Genomic DNA, 10,641 nt, shown 5'->3' on the forward strand with positions numbered 1-10,641 from the left:
TAATGATTTTAGTCAGAAATCACATTTTGTGCACTACTCAGAGCGGATGCGGTTGCTTGATGACTTTTTATTCATGCATTTAAGACATAATAGACCTGTAGTGGCATGTTACTGCGGGACGTTTTCCACCATTACATATTAGTATGAGGACAGCAATGCTCAAATATTTCCATGATTATCACCAGTTAAAATACATGCTTTGTCTGCCTTGATCTTTGACTCAAAATATTTCATCACAGTATGTTTTGCTATATGTCTATAAAGAAAGACATTGCAGAATCACAACCTATTTAGTCAAAATTTATTTCTCTTAAATGTTAATTATTACATTTTGAGCAGTGTTTTTTGCACTTTCAGCAGAGATCAGTACAAGTCTATGCAATAGTTGCTTAATGTGATGTAAAATTACTCACTCTAAAGTCAGTTATTTCTCAGGAAATATGAACATTGCTTTGATTTGATTATCTGGGATACATTTGTAAATTGAGTGCTCACATGCAGTTGACAAGTCTGATGCTAATGGGATATCTATGAGCATTGCTTACCTTCATGGTCTCCAATTTGGCAGTAGGGCAGCACTTCTCACTCAGAACATGATCTTCACCCCTAACCTAAACATGAGCAAAAATAAGACTAAATCGTTACGTGTTACAACTTCATGCTCATGTGATGCACCAGTGGGTTTCAATAGGTTTCTATTGCTGCATGTCTGATATTGAGCAGTTTTGCTGACAAAGCTTTTGTAATAGGTTTCAAGGTTTAAAGGGTTTGACTAGACTCTTATCTGAATCCTCTAATCACAAATAATCCTTTTTCTCAAGATGTTTCTGAAAACAAAGCACACTGATACCTAACAGTTTATCTGACAAGACACACAGTCTCCAGTGTCTATCGCTTTATTGACTATTTCATTCTAAGCCATCTTTTTTCTTAAAAATTTCAAGTATTTGTTGTGAACACAAGACAAAAAAAAAAAAAGACAAAAAAAATTCCCAAAAACATTCCATTTAAATGCAATGACAAAAATAAATAAAATAAAAACAAATAACCATCTTTTAAAAAACAAGGGTTCCATGTTACCTTAGCCATAATAGTCATTAACACAAAGATCACAAATTCTGTTTCATTATAAAATGTCTAAGTCCTATGATCTCAGCACTAATGCAAAGCTCACCATTAATTGAAACTTCCTCTGTGTAGTTGGCAGCCAGTTTAAGAACACCAGCCCAACATAACTCTGTATCACTACATTGCTAATTCTTCTACTAACACAACTTCAAAGTGGTCAAACAACAAAAACTTGAGAAATTAAAGATAAAAAAACAAACACACTAAAATTGGTCACAATACTTTGAAAAAGAAAATATTTTCCTATGATAAAATTAAATAACATTATAGTTTGAAAGGTTACTGAACTCCTGAAGTACTGCAACTGTAAATCCCAAAGCAACGCCTTATGACCATACACATGCGGATCCATTTGAGTGGTCATTCTTAAGCAACAGCTTGTAAACGTCCAGTAGTGTGCTGTGTGCTTATCACCACCTAGTGGTGGAAAATATGCACTACAGTCTCGAGCTTTTAGAGCACAATGAGTCTTATCGAGTCCTTCTGAGGCTTTTCACAAACAGCACCAAGAATCAGCCACAATGGCCTGGCCACCACAGACCAGGGTCCCTGTGTGTTTACAGTATAGTCTATGATATGAAACCTGAGCTCAAAACCATTTATGTTTCTAGCTGAAGTGAAAACAGTCAAACGGACAGCAGCATTTTCCTCCAAAAGCAACAAAAGTTATTACCCACTCCTCCCTACGAGAGAACGTGAAACAGACACAGATAAATGAGAGCTGTAAGGGTTGTGGTTCAGTGGTATGCCTCTGTACATTTGGATATTAGCACAGATCCCTGTACAGTACATGGTTAACAGATGGGTTTAGCCTAAATACACAGCCAGTGGACGGTGGGATTACTGAGGTAATGAGAATGTCGGCAGCATAACACAACACTGCATGTCCCCTAAACACATACTAGTAGGCAATGCAAGCGTACACACTCCACACAATGTTTGAGTATGCTCATGTGCTTCATCGTAGTAAACTGGTTTCTTCTGTGAAACGCAGCTACACAGAAATTCACACCAAGTCTGACTCAAAATGCAAAAAGAAAGGGGAAAAAAAAACAAAAACAATCAAATGTATGACTATCCTACTTCAGACAAAAAAAGAAAATAAAAAAAAAATGAATTTCTCACACTCTAGTCCAATATACTAAAGTATGCAGTTCTTTGCACAAATAATGGTTGTTGTTTTGTTTTGTTTTTTTTTTTGGGGGGGGGGGGGGGGGGGGGGCACAACCATGCACCCACAAAAACACCCACACAAACAGGTGTGTTGTTTCAACCATTCACCTCACTTACTCTCAGAGCATCCTAAATTATTATAAAAGCAACTGCAGTGCAGTAGAGCCCAACAAGACTAAAGAGAAAAAATGAAAAAATCCTAAAAGGAAGTGAGGAGTAACACTGAGGCCAACCAGACACTGCTGGAAAGATCGGGAGTTGATCCAAGGGACCAAGCAGAGAGCTTCCAAAAAACAGGGTTGGCCAGCACATGAGCTACTTACGAACTTCTACTTGAAACTCAGTAACAAAGCAAACATTTTGACAGCATGAATGAAGAAAGTATTAGTATAGTTTCTGAATGGCAGGTGAAGCCCACCAACCCCTCAAACACACACGTACACTATAGGTATTGCACAACATTAAGGGACTTCACATGTGGGGCATTGTCATCAGAGCTCTTTCTGTAATTCATGAAGAGATTTTCCTTTGCAAATATTTAATCCTCAATCTCAGTCATAAAAATCTTCTCAGCAGCATATTTCAATCATCACTATTAGAAATATTGTCTTCAGGACTGGGTACAGTATTTTTTTTTTTTTTTTTTTTAACAATGTTAGGATGTTCTTCCTGTGTCAATGTCAGCTGACCATCAACCCCAGTGATTCAGAGCCATATAATTCAGTAAGAACCAAATGCAACCAATCATCAAGCACAAGCATGCTCCTATAGCAAACTACATTTCCCATGATTCCTTCTATTTTAACCAGCATCATCTCATCTCTCTTCTTTCCTTGATACTTTCGACGAATGCCAAGCAGTGGACCTGAGAGAGGAAAGGAAGATGATTAGACTGGCATGCTAAACATGCACTTTTGAGAATGTAATAAAACAGCTGTAATAAAGGCTTTCCCTGTAACCTTCCTCACCTGATGAAGGTTTTGAAAGCCGCACTCTGGGGATTGATGCACAAAGGCACTCGCTTGCCCTGCTGGTGCTCTGTGATGAACCGATGGATGAACTCTGAGATTTTCACAGAGAAAACGAGGAATGTTAATAACAATAAATAAAACACAGTCCCAGCCCAGTAAGGAAAGCAGACATGTACATTCATTAAGGCATCACCAGCCCTGTGTAGATCCCTTCAAATTCTTATAGTGTAGCCAAGTCACTGCAAGTCATGTAATAGGACTTTTTAAAAACTAAACACTTAACTAGTACCTTTTCCTCTGATAATGTTCCACTGCCCAAAATGAGGTTAAGCTAAAATCGTAGTGCAGAATAGTAGCATTCCAAGATTTACATCAGATTTCTTTCGGTACATAAAAAACTAAAAGAACCACGGGTTTCATCAATTTCAACAATGCACTCAAAAGCTACTCGTGTGCCAACACCTCCCCCTTGTGGACAATCCTCATCCTGCTGAGTGAATGAGTGAGTGAGTGAGAAAGGCACGGGCTAGTTCCACACCGTCCGTCACACCTAAACAGAGGAAGCCTTAGGAAAGCAAGAGGGCAAGTCACCTTTGCCTTGCCAGACGGAGTGCATGCTCTCCTCATAGCTGTGGCTGAAGAGACGCTCAGCAGCGGGCTCAAAGTCACGCGTGTACACCCTGCCGCTGGGCACGGAGTAGCAGCACTGGCACATGCACGTATGGTACCTCAGACGTCCCTCGTCCAGGTATGGGTGAGAGAGCGCGTCGCTGCCCGAGATCCGCTTGGACTAACACAAGCACACACAAACACACATTGGAAGCCTTTACAGAAATTCATATTCAGCACTTTATTATTATGTAGGTAAACATGGGCATTGAAAACTGTTACGATGCACATTGCTCAACACTTCATAGTAAGTCAGATGTGATTTATGCGATTTAGACTACTGACCTTATTTAATAAACTTTTTTTATTTTTAGTTGCAATGGTATTGATTTCAAGGTCATCAGAATGTGCATTACAACCCATCACTCACAAACATGAAGGAGGTCATCAGAACTGAAACTACCGGTAATAGGGGCGAGTAGGGGGGTGTGTGTGTGTGTGTGTGTGTGTGTGTGTGTGTGTGTGTGTGTGTATGTGTGTATACTCACTGGATCAAAGACAAGCATACGGCACAGAAGATGAACAGCCTCGTGGGTCGCACCGTCTGACAGCATGTACAGGACAGAGAGTGAAGGCTGACAGAGAGAGAGAGAAATGGAATGTCATCAACAACCTGTGAGTCTCTGAGCAGTTCTCAGTAAGACAGGGCATGTGAAGTTCTTGAGCTGCTCGCTTCTGTTGAGCTCGATCAAAAATGTTTTCTGGAGCAAAGGTGCCTGCAGCAGAGGTTGGTGCAGTCCAGCGGGATCCCTCAGCCATGGCAGCATGCAGGGCTCTTAACATGGGATCTGGTCATCCTCACCACAACACTCTTAAATGCTACTTAATGAAATACTCAACTTCATCTTTCTAGAAAAAAAATGCTTTGAGCAATGGAGGTCATGCCATTGCACAACTGTTAAAAAGGGGACCAGTGCAGTCAGGTCTCCCAATCAATTTAAGTGTGGGTTTGACCTGCCCTTTGACATAAAGCAACAGAATTTTGCCTTAAATCTTTAGTCCACAGTACAATTCTCTTGAAACACAAATCTTAACAAAAATACAGAAGAAACGTTGTTGAAGCTCACAAGATAAGAAAAGGTTATAGAGCTCCATCAGTCCAGTCAGGCAGACTATTTAGAAATTAAAGTATTTAGCATCTTTACTACAAAAATTAGCACAAGAGCATACAATTTAATCCTCACCCAGGTGACCAGCTAAGGACCTGTGGGCATCTCTTACACTTGATAATGTCTGCGTTCATGAGCCCACCATAAACACGCTAAGCGTATGTGATAAATGTGTGTGGCAGAACACTGCACGGCAATAGCAAAACTTCATCCCAACTGTGAAGCATGGTGGAGGGAGTACAATGGCCTTGGGCTGCTTCAGGGCTGGGAAGGCACGGCATCACTGAGCAACCAGTGAATTTGCAGTTGAGACAGGAAATGCTACATCTGTTGTTGATCTAAAGAGATTGGATCATGAAGCATTTCAATGATCCAATACGCTGGAGTGAATCAACCGCAGAATGACTCAAATAGTAGAACCTCACATTTTAAAATGGCCAAGTCAGAGTCAAATGCTCAAATGCTGTGGTGTGATCCAAGCAGGCCAGTCAAGCAGGCCATCCTAAAAAAATATATATATACATATGCTGAGCTGATTCTGCACGAGGAAAGGACCAAATGCCTCCTGACTGCTGCACAGGCTACAAAGCAGCTGCAGAAAAAGGTTGGGTGGAGGGTTTTACTGCCAATAAAAGAATCAGAGATAGTATTACCATGAATCACCACGATTTCAACCATTTGTTTAATAAACATATAGTACTGTAAAATGTTTTTTAAAAAATAATAATGAAGGCAGTCATGTTATTTATGACAGAAATAAAGATCAGATCACCATTCACACATCAACCCAACTAAAATGCATGCATGCAGCAATTTAGATCATTACAGAGGGTTTAAAAATTCTTCACATTACTGTATTTAAGTTGCAAGTAGGATTTTTTTCTTATATGCATTTCCCTGGAGAAGTTAATATACTGCATCCCAGTGGCTGGTATTGTGATGCAGAATTCAGTACCTACATTTGGATCGGTCTGTCTAACTCTCAAACTTGATTCCACTTCCTTTATACCATACGAGTTTCCTGAATTAAATGTTCACCAAAATAAATTCCAATTTTCCATTTTTTCAGCAGTGTCTGGTCAACCTCAGTGTTCCTCCTCAAATCCTTTAAGGATTTTTATTTTTCCTCTTTAATTCTGGGCTCTACTGCTTTTATAATTATGCTAGTTCAGGATTCTCTGACAGTAAGTGAGGTAAACCTCACAAGAGCAGCTTCGGCTGACTCCTTCAGAGGCCAAGAGACTGGAGAATCGTGCCAATTCAGAGCAGTGGCAGCGCATTACCGGTTTGTGAGGTCCTCTCAGGATGTGTGCTCGAGCGCCTTCGCAGGCTGACGCCATGGCAGACAGTGGCGGAGTACCCAGGAGATCAGTTATCAGATCCAACTACACACAGGAGGAGAAGGGGACCAGTGAAGAACAAACTCAAAACCTCAAAAAGAACAATATAAAAACATGTCAAACATTTATGCAAACTCAACACTGCCATCTATATTTTCAGTTTGCCTGTCCCATTGTCTAATGAATCTTTCCCACTTTGCTAATATGAGACATTAATTAAACCAATAAATGTAACACTCATACAGAAGGGCTCTCCAGGCCACCATGCTGTTTTAAAATTAGAACACTTAAAATCATGGACCTTGTTCCTTAAACCTAAATCAACTTCCTCTCAGCTCATGTTGCACATGTTGCACATTAGTAGCTATGAATGAGTTTAAGAACATGGGGCTTAATGCGTGTTTGTGCAACATGGGGCTTAATGCGTGTTTAGGTCTTTACTAAAATTAGAATGGAAAACAGTGAAACTAATGAATACATAATGGATAAAAGACAACGTGATTAAAAATAAAACGACGTTTAGATAATAATGATCATACATTACGAACTAAATGCCATGCTTCATTTGTAACCATATCCTACTTAAAGGTAGCTCCATCCCAAAGGTACTGTCCAGCAGCACTCAAACACAGACCTTATTCACTGCTACAAGCAGCATTCCCTAGTGGCCAAGCCCTGCTCCATTATGTGCATTACAGGTACATGCTTTTACAATGTGAAGAATCAACAGCCCTAGTGTGCGGCACGGCTGCAGGGCAGGACCTGCTGGATGGGGCTCTGGGCCTGGAAGAGGATGCGGCGACCCAGCAGCTCAGCAAAGATGCAGCCCACCGACCAAATGTCGATGGCAGGCCCATAGTGCCGTGAGCCCATCAGCACCTCAGGGGCCCTGTAGTACTGCGTCACCACTTCCTGCGTCATATGGCGGGAAGGGTCAGGTTCCTCCACTCGGGCTAGCCCAAAATCACAGATCTGCTCCAATTTAAAAAAAAAAAAAAAAACAGAAGCAGTGAAGGGAGAGAAAAAGAGCATATCAGCTAGACTATGTATAATATGGGACACAGCATTATAGGTACCTTGAGCAGGCAGTTGCTGTTGACCAGCAGGTTCCCTGGTTTGATGTCTCTGTGCAGAATACCAGCAGAGTGCAGGTATTTCAGGCCTAAGTCACAATGGGAAAAAATAAAAATAAAAAATTCACACCTCACGTCATCTTAATTTACACATTCGTGTTTTTTGCAGCTTCAAACATCTGCATGAATGTGCTGTAAAATCCAGTCTATCAAAGTCATAAAGAATAAAGGCAGAACACAAAGACTGCCTAGAACGGTCACCTTCACTTGACAGAAATGCATGTATATGGTGCAGGGTGCACGCACACAGCCAGGCCCATCAAAACAGGCACTCACCCCTGAGTATCTGGTAGAGGAACACTTTGATGTGGTCAGTGGTAAGAGGCTGGGGCGACACAATGACTTTGTGCAAGTCGCTTTGCATCAGCTCCGTGATCACATATCTACAGCACAATGCAGAGTCAAGATCTTATGTTAAATTATTCACACAATCCATTCACCCTTCTTATTTACATTTACAGAATTTAGCTGATGCTTTTACGCTTTTATCCAAAGCGACTTACAATTATGACTGAGTACAACAAGCAATTGAGGGTTAAAGGCCTTGCTCAGGGGCCCAACAACTTGGCAGTGGTAGGGCTTGAACCCACAATCTTCCAATTACAAGTCAAGTACCATCACCACTGACAACAGTCAGCAGCACAGAGAGCGTCGCTCTAATGGCCGAGACAGTGAATAAACATCCATCATTAAATTAGCAGGTTACTCATGTCGAGAATGTAAAGGATACATCTCTTCAAAGCAGTCGATCTGCGGAGGCTGCAGAATGTCCAACGCGGATAACACCTGAAAACACAAACTCTTCCATCAGGAAACCAAAACATCAACATTCAACCATGCACAGTATGCAGTTGGTAAATGGCACATCTCAGTCTCTTCTTTTATTATAGTCTTGCATTGTTGCTCTAGACAGTCTCAGGATATTCCCAATATTGTAAGGATACTCCTCTACCTCACTTGGTAGAGCAAGGTACAACCAACACCTATGTCCTAGGTTCAATTCCCATGGAGTACACATCGTTATACTAAAAAATATGCCCTAGATAAGACTGTGCCCCAATGTAATGTTAATATATTCAGTTCCAGAGCTTGGTGACAAAGGAGAACAAAATCAAATCTACTGGCCCTTTCCTTGCAGCTCTCATCCAAAAACTCACGTTGTCATGTTTGAAGAAGCACAGCATTCTGAGCTCCCTGAAGACGCGCTTGCAAGAGACCAAATTCTGGAAGACGTTCGGCATCTTTTTCAGGGCGACTTTCCTTCCATCCCGAGGGTCTGTCACTGACCTGAAGAAAAAATGCTTTACTGCAGAGCAGGGTATGTGACATTAAATGCTACTTTGGTCAGGCATTTTAATATTTGTCTAAAGTATTTTTTGAGATCATTGTACTCACCAAACAACGCCAAAGGCCCCATAACCAATAGGTCTATCGGGCTCCATTTCAGCAGAACTTGGAACCTCACTTGCCGGGTTGCTGTGAGGCTGCGGTATCGCAGCTCCTCCGCCTGTGCTACCCCCGAGAGATGAAGGGTGCCGTGGGGTTTTGGCTGGCTGGTTGGGCCCAGCTGGGTTCTGTGACGGGCTTAGGGCACTGGAGGTAGCGCCCGTTGTGGTGTTTACACAGAAATACTTGTGGTCTAACTCTGATCCAGAAAACAAGTTACCACATACTGTCGGCCGAGCGGATCCATGGAATGCCATTCTATTTAAACAAGCCAGCTGAAGAAATGGTTTGGTAATATATCACACTAGACGCACTTATTAATCCCATTAAAAGGCAAACATATAATAGTATCTAAGTTATTAAAATACGTACACGTCAACGCCTTGATAGTAAACTCGCAAATCAACTTGCTGAAACTATCTTGGCCACACACAACTTGATTATCTTAGCTAGCTAAAAGGATTGATGAGGTAGCTACGATTGAGTAAGTTTTGCTTGGATGCCGAGTAAACTACCTTGCTAGGTAACTAAAGTATTACAGACAACGCATTTATCTTATCTTCTGCAGCAAGCCACAGAGCAAAATAATTTGAGGCACTGGTATCCCGACAGACTTTAAGAGCAGTTATATTAGCTAGCCAGCGAAGGTATTCAACTAGCTAGCTAATCGGTTTACTGTGTGACACTGCAGCACAGCAGTTTACTTTCAACAAACACATGACAATCAGACGATTTGAACAATATAACTCGCTAGGTCATGCAGATATGAGCGCAAGTGGATACTTATCTGGTTTGTCTGCGAATAAGGAGACCGGTCATAGTCTGGGATCTACTTGCTTGGCAAGTCAGAGAGCTAGCTAGCTAGCCTAGCTAGCTAATACAGTCCGTTTTGGTCATCTTTGTTTGCTAGCTAGCTAGCTAGCTAGTTAACGTTAGCTCAGCTGATAGCTAGCTAGGTAGCTAGCTAGGTTAGCCGACTAATGAAACTGCTAGCGTTATGTGATCTATATATTTTGTGCATAAATATCCCCGTAAGGAATGTATAACACAAGCCACGTTTCTGAAAATCTACAGCTAGATATATTTTAAACCGTGAATATAAAAATGGGATCAAATGATGGCTACAAAGAACGAAAGTGTCTGTCTGGCTAAGCAGCTAGCTAGCTAGCTAGGATAGACCCCTACAGATGTTTATAAAGTTAGCGAGGTTGAGCGAATTCGCTACTAAGCAACCCAGCTACTAGCTAGCACTGCAGCAGTCCGAGATTAGTGCACACCAATAGGCATTGTGTTTGGATATGTGTCGATGTACTCCATCTCTCTGCCGCTATTCCCTCGGTTCAGTTTCCCGAATCCAGCCTCTCCTTTTCTAAAATCAGCTGTTTGAAACAGTGGCAGAATGAGGATGAGAAAGAAGGAGGAGTTGGGGTTGGGGGGTGGGGGGTGGATGGATACGAAGTGAAAATTAGAGAATGGGGGAGGGTAAAGACCACCGGTGTAAACAACGCAAGAGGCGAAATGTAACCATTCGCTACCCTTCTCCATCAATATACATTTACATACATGGAATAAATCATACATGGAACAAAGCCGTGTTACAACAAACAGCAAAGAGCATGCGTATATGATGCACTGCAACGAATACGGTTTTGATCCAACATAATTCATGGTC

At 41.5% G+C, this 10,641-nt stretch overlaps 1 protein-coding gene across 1 annotated transcript; it reads right to left on the reverse strand.

Annotated features, from left to right (window-relative positions):
* Positions 1-880: 880 nt before the first annotated feature.
* Positions 881-10,379, reverse strand: nlk1 (nemo-like kinase, type 1). The gene is made up of 11 exons (XM_026998022.3): positions 8,919-10,379; positions 8,681-8,810; positions 8,254-8,309; positions 7,800-7,906; positions 7,467-7,552; positions 7,153-7,362; positions 6,334-6,435; positions 4,430-4,516; positions 3,864-4,062; positions 3,270-3,363; positions 881-3,166 (listed from the first exon to the last, which is right to left on the reverse strand). Exons 1-11 carry the CDS (start codon positions 9,224-9,226, stop codon positions 3,118-3,120), a joined length of 1,428 nt encoding a protein of 475 aa, XP_026853823.1. The 5' UTR covers positions 9,227-10,379; the 3' UTR covers positions 881-3,117.
* Positions 10,380-10,641: the final 262 nt, after the last annotated feature.

Source organism: Electrophorus electricus, chromosome 3, assembly GCF_041902795.1.
Source record: "Electrophorus electricus isolate QZ-2024a chromosome 3, ASM4190279v1, whole genome shotgun sequence".
NCBI classification, from domain to species: domain Eukaryota; kingdom Metazoa; phylum Chordata; class Actinopteri; order Gymnotiformes; family Gymnotidae; genus Electrophorus; species Electrophorus electricus.

Coding starts and splice junctions, on each gene's coding strand:
- nlk1 (XM_026998022.3), bottom strand. CDS start 9,226: ATGGCATTCCATGGATCCGCTCGGCCGACAGTATGTGGTAACTTGTTT. Junction 6,436..7,152: donor CCCAGAGCCCCATCCAGCAG/GTCCTGCCCTGC, acceptor TCCTGTGTGTAG/TTGGATCTGATAACTGATCT. Junction 3,167..3,269: donor GCTTTCAAAACCTTCATCAG/GTGAGGAAGGTT, acceptor TTCCTCTCTCAG/GTCCACTGCTTGGCATTCGT.